Raw genomic sequence first — 19,985 nt, 5'->3', positions numbered from 1 at the left:
TCTCATCGTCTCAGCCCAGCTTCTTTCACTGCACACACAGCGTGATAGGGTATGTGCACACACAAACTCAAAAACTTCTAAAAATACGGAGCTGTTTTCAAGGGAAAACAGCTCCTGATTTTCAGACGTTTTTTAAGCCACTCGCGATATTCTCGGCGTCTTTTACGGCCGTTTTTGGAGCTGTTGTTCTATAGAGTCTATGAAAAACGGCTCCAAAAACGGCTGAAGAAGTTACATGCACTTCTTTCTTGCGCCCGTTTTTTTACATGGCCGTTTTGAAAAACAGCCGCGAAAAAAACGGCCCGTCGGAACAGAACGCCGTTTTTCCCATTGAACTCAAAGGGCAGATGTTTGGAGGCGTTCTGCTTCCGATTTTTCAGCCGTTTTTCGGGACGTTTACGGACTGAAACACGGCTGAAAACAATCCGTGCGAATATACCCTTAGATAGACTCAGCACTTCTTCATCTGACGTTAAACACTGCTGTATCCAATAGACTTAGCACTTCTACATTTGACATATTCAACACCACTGCATCTGATAAATTCAGCACTTCTTTATCTGCCATATTCAACTCTGCTGCATCTCCGCCTTGGTTTGATGCCGTTCACAGTGTCGGGTTAATGTGATCAATGTTTTACTATACTGGTCGTTACAAACGCAGCAATACCATATGTGTTTTTAAAAAAAATTAACACTTTTGATAAATAAAAACACTTTTTATGGAAAAAAAAATTTTTTTTACGGTCAATACTTTTTATTTTCCTAATAAACTTTATTAAACTGTGTTTAACATTTTTTTTTAGTCCCACTATGGGACTATAAAATCTGATCTGATCTCTTCTATAATTCTTTGGTATACTAAAGCATTATTGCTAACGATGAGCGAATTATGTTTCACAACATAACACATGTATGGCCACAAAATTTGATTCGTAATAAATTTGCCTCGAATTGCAAGTGCTGCAATTGCCCTGTCTGTCTCTCTCATGTCTTCTAGGACGCTATCTAAGTTGTAGAAGGCATCAGAGAATAAAACAGGGCAATCTGGGCACTTGCGATTCCACCCCTAAAATAAAATACACCATACTCACCCTACCCTGATCTTCCATAGAGATGTGTCCCTGCTGGTCTCCTGAGATGAAGCTCTTTTGTCCCATGTGACCAATGCAGCCTGTGATTGGCTGCAGTAATTACATGGGACAAAATAACGTCATCTCAGGAGGCTGGCAGGGACCCTCTGTGATGTTGTTTTGTCCCATGTATTCGCTGTAGGCTATGGCGGATCATCATAGGGCGTTTTGCCCAAAGTACAATGTAGCTTTGCCCGGCACTGCCGCGATTTTGCCGCGGACGCTGCAAAAAACGCGATGAAATGGCATTGTATATGTCCTGCAAAAGGACCTTTAGACATAAGGTCACATGACCTCATCTCTGAAGTTCTTACTACTGTTTAGAGACCTGCAGGTCACATGACTGCAGGTCCGTGAGCAGCAGCAAAATTCCATAGAGAAGACTGAGATGAGCTGCTATGTAAGCATGGGATGGATTTGTTTAAGGGGTCTGTATTTAGGGGGTCTGGTGTGGGGACTGTATTTAGGGGGTCTGGTTTGGGGACTGTATTTACGGGGTCTGGTCTGTATTTAAAGTATCAGTTTAAGGGGTTTAGGGTCTGTATATTTAGGGGGCTGTATTATTTTAAGGGGTCTGGGGTCTGTATTTAGGGGGTCTGTATTATTTTGACATCTGGGGTCTGTTTTAGTTATTGGGGTCTATTTAGGGGGCCTGTTCTAGGGTCTGTATTAGTTTAGGGGTCTTTATTTACGGGTCTGTATTTAGGGGTCTGGTCTGGGGTCTGTTTTAGATTAGGGGGTCTGGTCAGGGGTCTGTATTACTTAACCCATTCCCGACATTTGATGTATCCATACGCCAAAGTCGGGTAGGGGAAGTATGGAACGGACTCACAGAGTGAACCCGCTCCATACGATGCTAGTGTCAGCTGTATGTTACAGCCGACACTTCAGAGTAACGAGCGGGATCACGCTCAAGCGAAATCCCACTCGTTTAACTCGTTAAATGCCGCGGTCAATAGCGACCGCAGCATTTAAATAGAAAGAAAGATGGGGGACCCACTCTAACAGCTCATCGCGCCCCCCACAATGCAATCGCAGGGTGGCGATGGTTGCTATGGCTGCCTGGAGGCCTAATGAAGATCCCCAGGTCCGCCATCTTTGTGCTCCTATTAAGCCCCACAATCGTGAGGGGGGGCAATGGTTGCCTCCGGCAGGGCTTAATAGATGCCTGTCCGAATCACGATATACTGCAATACATTAGTATTGCAGTATATAGTGCAAGCGATCTAACGCTCGCTGGTTGAAGTCCCCTAGGAGCAATAATAAAAAAAGTAAAAATTACTAAAATAAAGGTTTTTTTTTTAAGTAAAAATATTTTTTTAAATTAAAAGTTCAAAAAACCCCCCTTTTCCCCTTTTCCACCTAGAGCATAGTAAACAAATAAATAAACAAACATAATTGGTATCGCCGCATCCGTAAAAAAATAATCATTTGTAAACGCCAGAATCTTTATAAAAAGTGATCAAAACATCGCATGTACCCCAAAATAGTATCATTAAAAACTACAGCTTATTCCGCAAAAAATAGGCCCTCATACCACTTAATCGACGGAAAAATAAAAAAGTTATGGCTTTTGGAATTTGGCGACACAAAATAAATTTTATTTTTTACACTTAGGTTTTTACTTGTAAAAGTAGTACAATATAGAGAAAGCTATATATATTTGGTATTTACATAATCGTATTGACCCACAGAATAAAGTTAACATGTTGTTTTAATTGCACAGTAAATTCCGTAAAAACGACGCGCAAAAAACAATGGAGAAATCGCTGTTTTTTTTCATTTTCTACCCCACAAATAATTTTTTTCCTGTTTCCTAGTACATTATATGGCACAATAAATGGTGCTACAAAAAACTGTACGTGGGAAAAACAGTGCAAGAATTGAGAAGACGTATATCCAGACATCTCAGTACCATCAGGCTCAAGGAGGACACCACCCTCTCGAGACATACCCACGAGCACCATGGGGGTAATTCAGGGCTGCTTAAATTCTGGGGGGTTACCCAGATTAAAATGGGCCCCAGAGCAGGTAACCTTGACCGCAGACTCCTACAGGAGGAAGCGCGGTGGATTTACCGCCTTAATACCATGTCTCCCAGGGGTCTTAGTGCCTTCCTATGAGCCTCTTTGGACCTATTCTGTCATCAGTAAAATATAGTGGATACTTTATTGACACTGTTCCTTCTACTTTATACTTTGAAGTTTCCTTCCCTGCCGTATCCTTTCCAAGGTATCGAAATATTTTGGTGATTATTCCTCTGACCCCACACATTTAATGTTGGGGTCTTACATATATGTTTATCCTATCTATCCTTATGACGAGTACTACACAATTATGGCGACATACAAATAATTATTTCTATAGGGGACGGTACTCACTGCCCCTCTATTTATGAATGGACTCACCTCTCTTGATGTGGACCTCCTTTATCATGCCGCATTAGGTGGATCTTTTACATTATACTTTCTATAAGTTGATGCATTCCTGTCATCTTGGTGGCGTGGTGATGATGGGGGGGATTTTTTTTTTTTTTGTCATTCATTATATGTGTCATCTTTCGTTCGATTTACGAAAAAGTTGTTTTACGCATGCGCCAACGAGCCGTGCACTTTCATGCATGCCTCATTTATCTCCGACTTGGTTTACTATATATATATTAAATTTAAAATTATCCGTTTACGTCAGTGTTTTAATTCCACTCATTTCTATATTTCACTTACCATTTGTTTTCTGAGTACATACACTGTCAGTTGCGCCTGCGCCGCCTCTGCCGTTAACTGATGGGAACTTGCTATTCCTTTTCTGAGTCATTGTAAGTGAGATCTGCGCATGCGTCGGTTGGCGCCGCTATACTTGGCGTGACACACACAGACTAAGTCCGATTTTGTGCTTCCGCGCCTGCGCCCTAGCCCTCGCGCTATTGGTCAACCTCATACAGTTTTCCATTTGTTGTTTCTCCCTCTCCACGCTACGGACATGTCTCCTTTGACAGGATTGGCTGTCCTGCTGACACACCCCCACTAAACGTCAGCTACTGGCCCATATCAGGAGCTTCCGTCTCGCCGCGTCGCCATTAGCCCCGTGTACCCCTGAGGACGCTACTCCGTAGCGAAACATGTCGGGGGGGCTATCTAATTCCTTTTAATTCCTACCACTGACCGGTTTCACTTTGCTATCTATTTAGTTGACTATTGTCAAGCAATCTAACTTACTACACTTGTTAATGCGTACCTTATCGGTAGCTACCTTATGCCTGCACCACAGGCAAAATACTGTCATCCGGTCTTCTGGTAGTGAGAATTTTAAATTTGTGTGTGTGGTCGTCTTGCTATAAGTAGCTAATAAAGAAATACTTTTAATTTATTTTGTTGGGTAGTTGGGAAATTAGGCTGGTCGCCTGAGGGCGACACTCTCTTCTCTTGCAATTCATTAGTGTGCCTGCCAACTACCTGGGGTCTCTTTCATCTTTCTGTGTTCTATAATGCTGGGTTAATTACCCGTTATATGACCCCGTTCCTAATTGGAACAACCTACCAAGCGATTTGTGCATTCGTTTTGATATGGCAGGGTTTTTGTCTAAAAGACCTAACATAGAGACACTGTCGGCTGATGCTGCCATTGTTTTCTCCGTTGAGAACATCCCATTGCACCAATTTGACGTATTAACAGCCTTTAGGGACCTTCAAAAAACATATCAAAAATACGTACGATCCTGTTGGGAAGTGGCCAGCTTAGAGACCTATATACAACAAAAAATAGTATATAGGGGTCTAAGAATCAATATTTCACCTAATTCATATAGGGACAATACTGCCTTTATTAAAGGCTGGGAAGAACTCCTTACTGACAGCTCCATACGTATGCTTCAGTATTTGTTGGACTTTGAGAGACAGAACTACAGTAAGATTAGTGTTCAACTAGAGAAAGAAATTGAAGATATACAGGTTTTTCATTCTTGCCTGAATTTAGCACCTCTGAAATTAAATTGCAAAAAAATATTGAAAAATTACAGGGAGAAATTAAGGAGCGTAAACATCGGAAGTACATCCGTGACCGTAGGGATTTTGACTTGGGACAGGTTTATACATATAAAACAAATTCATATCCTACCTCAAAGCGTACTACGGTGTACACAGATTTCTCAGAATCGGACACTTCTGGCCCGGAGGAACCGAGACATATTGACAATTTAAGACTGGGCACGAAACGTAAAATCAGGAACAGTAGACCTAGTCTACCTAAACGAACATTCACTACATCTAAACAAACAAGTACTAATTACCCTAACCGTGCGTTAGGATGTCCACCTACTACTTCCAGTTTTTTGTCTATGCCTTCTGCATCCTCCCTAACATCTATACCAAATACTACGAATACTCCGATCAGTCATATACAGTCACGGTTAAATCTGAGTCAGAACCCAGGGGACAATATGGCCAATTCTGTCGCTGGCCCCCGGGCTACTTTTCCTTTTTTAGGCCCACCCAGCCTAAACTGGGGGACCAAACCTTAACATCAAACACATATTTATCAAAGGACGAAGAGTTGCAGATATTCAATCTATCCTCTTGTCATCTGAATACTCATCAGTTAACTTTACTGAAGAAGGGCCTTTCCTATACCCCTACACCAGGTTTCGATGAATTTATATGGGTAAAGGACATAAACCTATTCGCAAGAAAATTGGCCTTACATAAATATTTTAAGGGCAACGTTTCAGATGTTGCTCGACAAGACCGTCTGGAGTCTAATACCCTGAGGGACTTGGAAGGCCTCCTCTATGAGAGCGAATTTGGTGTCACTGATGCTGTAGGGCCACTCTCATCACTACGTCCTAAGTCAAAACTTACCCCCCCTTCTCTCAATATAGTCATATTGACACCTTTGTTAGAATGGTCTGTAATGATCTCAAGAAATTGAAGGGTGGTAGGTCTAAGATCTTTGGCAATCTTAGTGACAATGAGAAAATGGCACTGGATGATTTGTGTAAAAATGATAACTTGGTCCTGAAGCCCTCTGATAAGGGGGGCAATATAGTGGTGATGGACCGTACTGACTATGTTAGTATGGTCCATAAACTACTGGATGACACTACCACCTACGCCATCTTGGAAAGTAACCCCACGGCCACCTACTTACCTGAATTGTACAATCTCCTCAATACCGCCAAGAATGATAACCTCATCACTACTGATGAATTCAAATCTCTTTATAATTCTACTCCCACTTTAGCAACCTTTTACGCATTACCTAAAGTCCACAAAGCAGTTCTTCCCCTCCCTGGGAGACCCATTGTGTCGGGTAATGATAACTTGACCCAAGGTATTAGTCTCTATGTGAATGAAATATTGTCACCTTTCGTTTCCTCCCTATCCTCATATCTTAAGGACACCAAGGACACCGTCACCAGGATCCATGAGATCAATGTCACTTCCACTACAATGATAGCGAGTATAGACGTAGAGTCACTCTATTCTAATATTCAGCACGATTTGGGACTCACTGTCGTAAAACATTATTTGAGCACTAAAGGTACCCAATTCCTACAACATAACAATTTTGTGTTATCACTTTTACGTTATTTACTCACACACAACTATTTCACTTTTGATAAAGTATACTATCATCAAATTAAGGGCACGGCTATGGGCACTACCTGTGCACCCACTTATGCGAATCTTTTCTTGGGGTGGTGGGAAGACACCATGGTTTTTTCCGATGATCTAATTTTTTTCACTTCACATATCTCCTTTTGGGGTAGATATATAGATGACATCCTCATCCTTTGGGATGGGGATGTCAAAACTTTCACTGACTTTATGTCTATACTCAACACGAATCATATAGGCATGAGGTTCACTTATGAGATACACGACCATGCCATTAACTTCCTTGACCTTAAGATCTCTTTGGATCCTGGTGGCGGTGTCCAAACTGACATATTTCGAAAGGCCACAGCTACAAATAACTATTTACATTGGGAAAGTTACCATCCCCCAGCCCTTAAAAAAGGGATACCTATAGGCCAATACCTGAGAGCGAAACGGAACTGCTCCAGTGAAGCATCATTCCAACTGGAGTGTGATAAATTGTTTCATAAATTTAGAGCACGAGGATACCCTAAGAAATGTTTGCATAGGGCCTACGCAAGGGCAAGGGCTGCTCGGAGAACTGACCTTCTGTCCAATAAGGAAACTATAGCTGCTAAGACCGGATCATCCAGTGCCATTCGTTGCATTGGCACCTTTGATGCATGTTCCCCTCAAGTTTCCCAGATCCTACGGAAGCATTGGGATATACTTATCGCTGACCCAGATTTGGAGGGGGCTATCTCTGTGAGTCCCAGTATTACCTACCGCAGGGGGAAAAACTTACGTGACCTTTTAGTACATAGTCATTATTCAACTATAACTAGTACTCCATCTACATGGCTTACATCGTCAGTAAAGGGATTTCATCCCTGCGGTAGGTGCTCTTTCTGTTCATATATGCCCACCGTTAAGGATTTCATTAATCCTAACGATGGCAAAACCTATTCTGTAAAACAGTTTCTCAACTGTCAGAGCAAAGGGGTTGTCTACATTGCTAGATGCCCATGTCCCAAGCTGTACGTGGGAAAAACAGTGCAAGAATTGAGAAGACGTATATCCAGACATCTCAGTACCATCAGGCTCAAGGAGGACACCACCCTCTCGAGACATACCCACGAGCACCATGGGGGTAATTCAGGGCTGCTTAAATTCTGGGGGGTTACCCAGATTAAAATGGGCCCCAGAGCAGGTAACCTTGACCGCAGACTCCTACAGGAGGAAGCGCGGTGGATTTACCGCCTTAATACCATGTCTCCCAGGGGTCTTAACGAGGGTTTCACTTTTAGTGCCTTCCTATGAGCCTCTTTGGACCTATTCTGTCATCAGTAAAATATAGTGGATACTTTATTGACACTGTTCCTTCTACTTTATACTTTGAAGTTTCCTTCCCTGCCGTATCCTTTCCAAGGTATCGAAATATTTTGGTGATTATTCCTCTGACCCCACACATTTAATGTTGGGGTCTTACATATATGTTTATCCTATCTATCCTTATGACGAGTACTACACAATTATGGCGACATACAAAGAATTATTTCTATAGGGGACGGTACTCACTGCCCCTCTATTTATGAATGGACTCACCTCTCTTGATGTGGACCTCCTTTATCATGCCGCATTAGGTGGATCTTTTACATTATACTTTCTATAAGTTGATGCATTCCTGTCATCTTGGTGGCGTGGTGATGATGGGGGGGATTTTTTTTTTTTTTTTTTTGTCATTCATTATATGTGTCATCTTTCGTTCGATTTACGAAAAAGTTGTTTTACGCATGCGCCAACGAGCCGTGCACTTTCATGCATGCCTCATTTATCTCCGACTTGGTTTACTATATATATATTACATTTAAAATTATCCGTTTACGTCAGTGTTTTAATTCCACTCATTTCTATATTTCACTTACCATTTGTTTTCTGAGTACATACACTGTCAGTTGCGCCTGCGCCGCCTCTGCCGTTAACTGATGGGAACTTGCTATTCCTTTTCTGAGTCATTGTAAGTGAGATCTGCGCATGCGTCGGTTGGCGCCGCTATACTTGGCGTGACACACACAGACTAAGTCCGATTTTGTGCTTCCACGCCTGCGCCCTAGCCCTCGCGCTATTGGTCAACCTCATACAGTTTTCCATTTGTTGTTTCTCCCTCTCCACGCTACGGACATGTCTCCTTTGACAGGATTGGCTGTCCTGCTGACACACCCCCACTAAACGTCAGCTACTGGCCCATATCAGGAGCTTCCGTCTCGCCGCGTCGCCATTAGCCCCGTGTACCCCTGAGGACGCTACTCCGTAGCGAAACATGTCGGGGGGGCTTTCTAATTCCTTTTAATTCCTACCACTGACCGGTTTCACTTTGCTATCTATTTAGTTGACTATTGTCAAGCAATCTAACTTACTACACTTGTTAATGCGTACCTTATCGGTAGCTACCTTATGCCTGCACCACAGGCAAAATACTGTCATCCGGTCTTCTGGTAGTGAGAATTTTAAATTTGTGTGTGTGTGGTCGTCTTGCTATAAGTAGCTAATAAAGAAATACTTTTAATTTATTTTGTTGGGTAGTTGGGAAATTAGGCTGGTCGCCTGAGGGCGACACTCTCTTCTCTTGCAATTCATTAGTGTGCCTGCCAACTACCTGGGGTCTCTTTCATCTTTCTGTGTTCTATAATGCTGGGTTAATTACCCGTTATATGACCCCGTTCCTAATTGGAACAACCTACCAAGCGATTTGTGCATTCGTTTTGATATGGCAGGGTTTTTGTCTAAAAGACCTAACATAGAGACACTGTCGGCTGATGCTGCCATTGTTTTCTCCGTTGAGAACATCCCATTGCACCAATTTGACGTATTAACAGCCTTTAGGGACCTTCAAAAAACATATCAAAAATACGTACGATCCTGTTGGGAAGTGGCCAGCTTAGAGACCTATATACAACAAAAAATAGTATATAGGGGTCTAAGAATCAATATTTCACCTAATTCATATAGGGACAATACTGCCTTTATTAAAGGCTGGGAAGAACTCCTTACTGACAGCTCCATACGTATGCTTCAGTATTTGTTGGACTTTGAGAGACAGAACTACAGTAAGATTAGTGTTCAACTAGAGAAAGAAATTGAAGATATACAGGTTTTTCATTCTTGCCTGAATTTAGCACCTCTGAAATTAAATTGCAAAAAAATATTGAAAAATTACAGGGAGAAATTAAGGAGCGTAAACATCGGAAGTACATCCGTGACCGTAGGGATTTTGACTTGGGACAGGTTTATACATATAAAACAAATTCATATCCTACCTCAAAGCGTACTACGGTGTACACAGATTTCTCAGAATCGGACACTTCTGGCCCGGAGGAACCGAGACATATTGACAATTTAAGACTGGGCACGAAACGTAAAATCAGGAACAGTAGACCTAGTCTACCTAAACGAACATTCACTACATCTAAACAAACAAGTACTAATTACCCTAACCGTGCGTTAGGATGTCCACCTACTACTTCCAGTTTTTTGTCTATGCCTTCTGCATCCTCCCTAACATCTATACCAAATACTACGAATACTCCGATCAGTCATATACAGTCACGGTTAAATCTGAGTCAGAACCCAGGGGACAATATGGCCAATTCTGTCGCTGGCCCCCGGGCTACTTTTCCTTTTTTAGGCCCACCCAGCCTAAACTGGGGGACCAAACCTTAACATCAAACACATATTTATCAAAGGACGAAGAGTTGCAGATATTCAATCTATCCTCTTGTCATCTGAATACTCATCAGTTAACTTTACTGAAGAAGGGCCTTTCCTATACCCCTACACCAGGTTTCGATGAATTTATATGGGTAAAGGACATAAACCTATTCGCAAGAAAATTGGCCTTACATAAATATTTTAAGGGCAACGTTTCAGATGTTGCTCGACAAGACCGTCTGGAGTCTAATACCCTGAGGGACTTGGAAGGCCTCCTCTATGAGAGCGAATTTGGTGTCACTGATGCTGTAGGGCCACTCTCATCACTACGTCCTAAGTCAAAACTTACCCCCCCTTCTCTCAATATAGTCATATTGACACCTTTGTTAGAATGGTCTGTAATGATCTCAAGAAATTGAAGGGTGGTAGGTCTAAGATCTTTGGCAATCTTAGTGACAATGAGAAAATGGCACTGGATGATTTGTGTAAAAATGATAACTTGGTCCTGAAGCCCTCTGATAAGGGGGGCAATATAGTGGTGATGGACCGTACTGACTATGTTAGTATGGTCCATAAACTACTGGATGACACTACCACCTACGCCATCTTGGAAAGTAACCCCACGGCCACCTACTTACCTGAATTGTACAATCTCCTCAATACCGCCAAGAATGATAACCTCATCACTACTGATGAATTCAAATCTCTTTATAATTCTACTCCCACTTTAGCAACCTTTTACGCATTACCTAAAGTCCACAAAGCAGTTCTTCCCCTCCCTGGGAGACCCATTGTGTCGGGTAATGATAACTTGACCCAAGGTATTAGTCTCTATGTGAATGAAATATTGTCACCTTTCGTTTCCTCCCTATCCTCATATCTTAAGGACACCAAGGACACCGTCACCAGGATCCATGAGATCAATGTCACTTCCACTACAATGATAGCGAGTATAGACGTAGAGTCACTCTATTCTAATATTCAGCACGATTTGGGACTCACTGTCGTAAAACATTATTTGAGCACTAAAGGTACCCAATTCCTACAACATAACAATTTTGTGTTATCACTTTTACGTTATTTACTCACACACAACTATTTCACTTTTGATAAAGTATACTATCATCAAATTAAGGGCACGGCTATGGGCACTACCTGTGCACCCACTTATGCGAATCTTTTCTTGGGGTGGTGGGAAGACACCATGGTTTTTTCCGATCTAATTTTTTTCACTTCACATATCTCCTTTTGGGGTAGATATATAGATGACATCCTCATCCTTTGGGATGGGGATGTCAAAACTTTCACTGACTTTATGTCTATACTCAACACGAATCATATAGGCATGAGGTTCACTTATGAGATACACGACCATGCCATTAACTTCCTTGACCTTAAGATCTCTTTGGATCCTGGTGGCGGTGTCCAAACTGACATATTTCGAAAGGCCACAGCTACAAATAACTATTTACATTGGGAAAGTTACCATCCCCCAGCCCTTAAAAAAGGGATACCTATAGGCCAATACCTGAGAGCGAAACGGAACTGCTCCAGTGAAGCATCATTCCAACTGGAGTGTGATAAATTGTTTCATAAATTTAGAGCACGAGGATACCCTAAGAAATGTTTGCATAGGGCCTACGCAAGGGCAAGGGCTGCTCGGAGAACTGACCTTCTGTCCAATAAGGAAACTATAGCTGCTAAGACCGGATCATCCAGTGCCATTCGTTGCATTGGCACCTTTGATGCATGTTCCCCTCAAGTTTCCCAGATCCTACGGAAGCATTGGGATATACTTATCGCTGACCCAGATTTGGAGGGGGCTATCTCTGTGAGTCCCAGTATTACCTACCGCAGGGGGAAAAACTTACGTGACCTTTTAGTACATAGTCATTATTCAACTATAACTAGTACTCCATCTACATGGCTTACATCGTCAGTAAAGGGATTTCATCCCTGCGGTAGGTGCTCTTTCTGTTCATATATGCCCACCGTTAAGGATTTCATTAATCCTACCGATGGCAAAACCTATTCTGTAAAACAGTTTCTCAACTGTCAGAGCAAAGGGGTTGTCTACATTGCTAGATGCCCATGTCCCAAGCTGTACGTGGGAAAAACAGTGCAAGAATTGAGAAGACGTATATCCAGACATCTCAGTACCATCAGGCTCAAGGAGGACACCACCCTCTCGAGACATACCCACGAGCACCATGGGGGTAATTCAGGGCTGCTTAAATTCTGGGGGGTTACCCAGATTAAAATGGGCCCCAGAGCAGGTAACCTTGACCGCAGACTCCTACAGGAGGAAGCGCGGTGGATTTACCGCCTTAATACCATGTCTCCCAGGGGTCTTAACGAGGGTTTCACTTTTAGTGCCTTCCTATGAGCCTCTTTGGACCTATTCTGTCATCAGTAAAATATAGTGGATACTTTATTGACACTGTTCCTTCTACTTTATACTTTGAAGTTTCCTTCCCTGCCGTATCCTTTCCAAGGTATCGAAATATTTTGGTGATTATTCCTCTGACCCCACACATTTAATGTTGGGGTCTTACATATATGTTTATCCTATCTATCCTTATGACGAGTACTACACAATTATGGCGACATACAAATAATTATTTCTATAGGGGACGGTACTCACTGCCCCTCTATTTATGAATGGACTCACCTCTCTTGATGTGGACCTCCTTTATCATGCCGCATTAGGTGGATCTTTTACATTATACTTTCTATAAGTTGATGCATTCCTGTCATCTTGGTGGCGTGGTGATGATGGGGGGGATTATTTTTTTTTTTTTTTGTCATTCATTATATGTGTCATCTTTCGTTCGATTTACGAAAAAGTTGTTTTACGCATGCGCCAACGAGCCGTGCACTTTCATGCATGCCTCATTTATCTCCGACTTGGTTTACTATATATATATTACATTTAAAATTATCCGTTTACGTCAGTGTTTTAATTCCACTCATTTCTATATTTCACTTACCATTTGTTTTCTGAGTACATACACTGTCAGTTGCGCCTGCGCCGCCTCTGCCGTTAACTGATGGGAACTTGCTATTCCTTTTCTGAGTCATTGTAAGTGAGATCTGCGCATGCGTCGGTTGGCGCCGCTATACTTGGCGTGACACACACAGACTAAGTCCGATTTTGTGCTTCCACGCCTGCGCCCTAGCCCTCGCGCTATTGGTCAACCTCATACAGTTTTCCATTTGTTGTTTCTCCCTCTCCACGCTACGGACATGTCTCCTTTGACAGGATTGGCTGTCCTGCTGACACACCCCCACTAAACGTCAGCTACTGGCCCATATCAGGAGCTTCCGTCTCGCCGCGTCGCCATTAGCCCCGTGTACCCCTGAGGACGCTACTCCGTAGCGAAACATGTCGGGGGGGCTTTCTAATTCCTTTTAATTCCTACCACTGACCGGTTTCACTTTGCTATCTATTTAGTTGACTATTGTCAAGCAATCTAACTTACTACACTTGTTAATGCGTACCTTATCGGTAGCTACCTTATGCCTGCACCACAGGCAAAATACTGTCATCCGGTCTTCTGGTAGTGAGAATTTTAAATTTGTGTGTGTGTGGTCGTCTTGCTATAAGTAGCTAATAAAGAAATACTTTTAATTTATTTTGTTGGGTAGTTGGGAAATTAGGCTGGTCGCCTGAGGGCGACACTCTCTTCTCTTACAAAAAACTGCAACTCGTCCCGCAAAAATCAAGCCCTCATAGGACTATATCGACGGAAAAATAAAAAAGTTATGGCTTTTGGAACGTGGGGAGGAAAAAACAAAAATGAAAAAGGGCTGTGGCGGGAAGGGGTTAAAGAGGCTCTGTCACCAGATTTTGCAACCCCTATCTGCTATTTCAGCAGATAGGCGCTGCAATGTAGATTACAGTAACGTTTTTATTTTTAAAAAACGAGAATTTTTGGCCAAGTTATGACCATTTTTGTATTCATGCAAATGAGGCTTGCAAAAGTACAACTGGGCGTGTTGAAAAGTAAAAGTACAACTGGGCGTGTATTATGTGCGTACATCGGGGCGTTTTTACTTCTTTTACTAGCTGGGCGTTCTGACGAGAAGTATCATCCACTTCTCTTCAGAATGCCCAGCTTCTGGCAGTGCAGACACACAGCGTGTTCTCGAGAGATCACGCTGTGACGTCACTCACTTCCTGCCCCAGGTCCTGCATCGTGTCGGACGAGCGAGGACACATCGGCACCAGAGGCTACAGTTGATTCTGCAGCAGCATCGGCGTTTGCAGGTAAGTCGATGTAGCTACTTACCTGCAAACGCTGATGCTGCTGCAGAATCAACTGTAGCCTCTGGTGCCGATGTGTCCTCGCTCGTCCGACACGATGCAGGACCTGTGAGTGACGTCACAGCGTGATCTCTCGAGAACACGGCTGTGTCTGCACTGCCAGAAGCTGGGCGTTCTGAAGAGAAGTGGATGATACTTCTCGTCAGAACGCCCAGCTAGTAAAAGTAGTAAAAACGCCCCAATGTACGCACATAATACACGCCCACTTGGACTTTTACTTTTCAACACGCCCAGTTGTACTTTTGCAAGCCTCATTTGCATAAATACAAAAATGGTCATAACTTGGCCAAAAATGCTCGTTTTTTAAAAATAAAAACGTTACTGTAATCTACATTGCAGCGCCGATCTGCTGCAATAGCAGATAGGGGTTGCAAAATCTGGTAACAGAGCCTCTTTAAGGGAGTCAGGTCTGGGGTCATTATTAGTGTAGGGGGTCAGGTCTGGGGTCTGTATTTAGGGGGTCTGTATTAGTTTGAGGTCTGGGGTCTGTATTTAGGCGGTCTGTATTTAGGGGTCTGGGGTCTGTATTAGTTTATTGGGTCTGTAATTAGGGGGCCTGGTCTAGGGTCTGTATTAGTTTAGGGGTCTGTATTTAGGGGTCTGGTCTGGGGTCTGTATTAGATTAGAGGGTCTGTCTGGGGTCTGTATTCCTTAAGGGAGTCAGGTCTGGGGTCATTATAGGGGGTCAGGTCTGGGGTCTGTATTAGTTTGAGGTCTTGGGTCTGTATTTAGGGGGTCTGTATTTAGGGATCTGGGGTCTGTATTAGTTTATTGGTTCTGTATTTAGAGGGCCTGGTCTAGGGTGTGTATTCGTTTAGGAGTCTTTATTTAGGGGTCTGTATTAGTTTAGGGGGTCTGGTCTGGGGTCTGTATTAAGGGAGTCAGGTTTGGGGTCATTATTTGTGTAGAGGGTCGGGTCTAGGGTCTGTATTTAGGTGTTCTGTCTGAGGTCTGTATTTATTTAGGGTGCTTGTTTTGGGGTCTGTATTTGTTTAGGGGCGTCTGGTCTGGGGACTGCAATAGTTTAGAAGGTCTAGGTCTGTATGTATTCTATGATCTAGTCTGGGGTCCACATTTATTAGTCTGAGTAAAAAGGGTTGTCGATAGGTCATTAGTAGAAAAAACGGTCTGTGTCCGGACAACCCCTTTAATGTATGGTTCTGGGCCTTGGTGTCTAAATTTGTGTGTTTCTATAGAGGCTGGAAATGGCTGCAGAAGTGATGGGCAAAGATGTCTCATCAGGAGAAGTCGCAATAACGGTCTGCGTCAGATGGAGAAGAAAAGAAAACTACTCCCATCAGAGAAGACATCACCTGTGAGTCACTGGATCTATAGGGGATCTGTCCCCTCTCCTGACATGTCTGTTGTAGGAAATCCTTGTATTCTACATATCTTGGTGTACCCAGGACTAATAGATAAATGTGTGTTACCATTCCCATTGTCAAGAGGAAGTGTGATACTGTCAGTGATGGTTGGAGACTGTCAGTATGTAGGGACACAGCCCTTTGACAAGGGGAATCGTAACACCCATTTGTCAATGCTCGCACAAAAAGTTGGTGTTTACTATAGAAAGGGGAAGGGGGGCCCAAGTTTCGGGAACAGCCCAGGGCCTATGGTCTACTTAATCCGCCACATTTTACAGATTTATGCGGCGTGAACCCCTAAAGTTTGGGATTTTGGCAAATCCAAAATTTTTGGGAAGTTCTGACCAAATTTGATTTGTTTAGAATTGATTTGCTCATCTCTATTGCCTGACTGTACAGGCTCCTGGCACGACCCAATACGCATATAGCCGTGGCAGACCTGGGGGCCCTTTATAGGCCTCGGTTGCCATGACAATCCATCGGTGCCCCTGCAATTGCATTGCACTGATGGGGTAATAGAGGGAGCCCCTTCTCTCTATAACCACTTGGATGCCACAGTAGCCATTGACTACAGCATCTTAGGGGTTGAATGGCCGGGATCAAAGTTATCTTCAATCCTGGCCGTTGCAGAAGAATTTCGGCTGCATATTACAGCCAACCACCGCTGTTGATGGCGCGGGCACAGCTCCTGTGCCCATGCCATCTACTGGGCGTACCGTTGTCCACAATTAGGACAGAATGGTACGCCCATTTGCACAAACAGGTTATGTGATTATCTCATGTTTTTAATTTTAGTGTTGTTCACTTTATTTTTTACTTTTTAGAAGTTCCCAGGAGCAACCAAATTGGAAGCACACACTTACCTTCTCTATTGTCTATATAGATAGTGCAGAAGGCTGTGTGTGCTTTATGGCAGCTGCAATGAATGCAAGTCAATTGACAGAGAAGTTTCATAGATTACTGCAGCCTCGATGCAGTATGGCTTCCTCTCCAGAGACCAAGGGGTAATCGGAGAAATGCATATAGAGCCTTGTCTGTGTCTAAAATATTGATATTGTGCATTATCTAGACATTAAGCAGTGTAATAAGGCTGTCATTAACTCGCCCACCCTTTAAAGATAATGACATGTCACTGTCCCATTCTATACAGCAAAGCTGACAAGTAAGCTACAGAAAACAGGAAGCATCAACCTTTTGTGACTTCTCTAATGGACAGTGTGAAAACTGTAACATTTCAAGAATTAGTGGATAGTCACATAAAAAGAACACAAGAAACATATAAGCATTATTTAAATCAGGTTTTTATTATTATTTGAAAGAAAAATAAAAAATGTATGAACGGAAAAGAGCAAACCAATCTTCTGGAAAGTTGCATTCTTCACCCTAATTCTATAGAAAATCTGTTGACTGCTCTAAAGAAGATAGGACACATTACGCTGTTGAATAAAAAAATTAGATGCCAAAAGCTGATTTTCTTTATTTTTGCTTTACAGTTGACTATATCATCATGCAATTTGGTCGCATAGCAGATGATGCATTCACGATGGACTATAAGTACCCTATGTGCGCAGTTCAAGCATTTGCGATTGCACTATCCAGCTTTGACGGAAAGTTGGCATGCGAATGATGTACCAAGGATATTCCCCTTAATTATTATGTGTATTCTATGTCTATTCTCAATACAAGAAAAATAATATTTATAATATAGCAAAAATGAATATGAATTGTGTCATTATTTTAGTTTCTCTCTGGCACTGAAGGCCACATAACAGTAACACTTAAAGGGGTTTTCCAGTAGTAAGAAATTCATGGCCTATCCTCATGAGAGGCCATCAACATCTGATCAGTAAGGGTCCGACCTTCGGCACCACCACCAATAAGCTGTTTTGAACAGTGGTGTACATTCGAGCGCTGCTTCCCCTTCATTCCTTACTACTGTGAATCGCCAACACACTTGATAGATAGGTGTTTCAACTGACCTCGCCAGTAAACTTATCCAGATCCAAATCCATAACATATATCGGAGAGAAGTAAAAGACACAGAGACCATGCTCTTATACTCAAATATCCTTCTTTGAGTTTATTGCCAAAATCTCATTACAATAATAGCTTTCAAAAGGGGAATAGGCATGAGGTTAACCAATAACAGGCAAGAAAGGCATCTTATGGAAAATTACTGCGAGAAAAAAAACTTTTCATAAGAAATAATCAGTAAAACAAAACGTCCAATAACAAACTTGCAGCTGCAAAGTCAGTATGTGTACATCCTTGTAACAGACTCAGATAAGAGATGAAAAACATTGGTTAAAAAGTTTAAACTTATAAATGTCCAGCCTTAGGTTGGATGGAGCTCTGTGCGGGACTCTCTATTGCTGCCCTCCACAAATTAAAAATTAACCATATATATAGACATGCAAAAACTGGAACATATATACTGTACATACCTAAAGACATATTTAGATATACAGACAAATATATCTATCTATATATATATATATATATATATATATATATATAGATATGTACACACACACATAGGTAAATATATATACACACAGACGCATACACACACACACACACACACACACACACACACACACACACACACACACACACACAGACAGACCCATATATAATAGATAGGACTGCATATAACATCTACTACTAAAGTGATAACTCTCTGAGTACAGATCATGTAGTAGATGTTACCTGCAGTCCTATATAACACCACGGATAACACACAGTGATAACTCTCTGAGTACAGATCATGTAGTAGATGTTACCTGCAGTCCTATGTAACACCAGTGATAACTATACCCACACAGGCAGGCAGACACATACACAAACAGACACTGGAACATATACACACATGCACACAAATAGCCACTTACCATCTCTCCTTGCTCCCAGGTTTCTTGGAGGACGGGCTGTGGGCGGAGCTTCCTCCTCTACTTTTGCTACTCTGCTTCATGTGTGTAACGAGGAGCAGGGAACAGAGGTCAAACGGCCTGCACAGTGGTTCCCCATACATACAGGGAGGCTGCAGTACCCTGTGCACTCGCACAGGTCGCACACCCCTAAGGCCAACCCTGTGTTCAGACAATCCCAGCATAAATTTACATTGACACAAAAAATTCTTCAAAACACAGAATGGATTTATTAAGATATAAAATGGAGACTCCATGCACGCTTACAAATTGGAGTCACATAAACACATTTTACTCACTTTCACACACTTGTAGGGGCAGTTCACAGTACTAAAGCCTTATCCCATTCAAGTGAATGGGAAAAGGCTGTAATACTGTGAACCGCTGCTAACAATGTGTCTGCGATTTACAGTACGAGCAACAGAGATGAAGGAGCAGCCTCTTCAATACAGCGATCAGCGGGGGTACCGAGAGTTGTACTGCCACCGATCAGATGTGGATGGCCTATCCTGAGGATAAGTCATTATTCTCTTATAACTGGAAAACCCCTTAATGCAAGATATTTATGAAAATATCTCGGAATCAAATAATTATAACAAAATACTAGAGATAAAATTTCAATTACAGCATTTTAACATACATGGGTAAAATTGAAAATCAATCAATCAAGAACAAGACAGGTATGTGCAGGACAGGATATGATGATGGGAAAAAAAAGGTTTAAAAATGAGTAGTTACTCTGAGACTCTGGCGCTGTTCCTCAGGGAAAAATGCAAAGGCTCTTTTGTCTTCATGTATATAATAGTTTTATTACATAAAACGTAAGGTGCAGTGCAAAATATTACGCATTTCGAGCCCGAACCGGGCACTTCATCAAATACAAACACTGCGTGGTGATAACAGACAGGTCAGTGATTTTAACCCCTTCCCGCCACAGCCACTTTTGGACCAAAT

The 19,985-nt window shown here is 42.3% G+C and overlaps 1 protein-coding gene across 1 annotated transcript in view; it reads left to right on the top strand.

The window, feature by feature from the left end:
• The window catches only part of LOC142741831 (tubby protein homolog), a 66,229-nt gene extending 48,483 nt beyond the window's left edge, over nt 1-17,746 (top strand). Inside the window, exon 10 of the mRNA XM_075851160.1 lies at nt 17,598-17,746. Within this exon, the coding sequence (XP_075707275.1) occupies nt 17,598-17,731 (134 nt within the window). The 3' untranslated portion in view covers nt 17,732-17,746. The remainder of the gene's footprint in view (nt 1-17,597) is intronic.
• The last annotated feature ends 2,239 nt before the right edge of the window (nt 17,747-19,985 follow it).

Source organism: Rhinoderma darwinii, chromosome 2 (genome assembly GCF_050947455.1).
Source record: "Rhinoderma darwinii isolate aRhiDar2 chromosome 2, aRhiDar2.hap1, whole genome shotgun sequence".
NCBI lineage: Eukaryota > Metazoa > Chordata > Amphibia > Anura > Rhinodermatidae > Rhinoderma > Rhinoderma darwinii.
The sequence above is the reverse complement of the archived record's forward strand: the minus strand, read 5'-3'. Positions and strand labels throughout refer to the sequence as shown.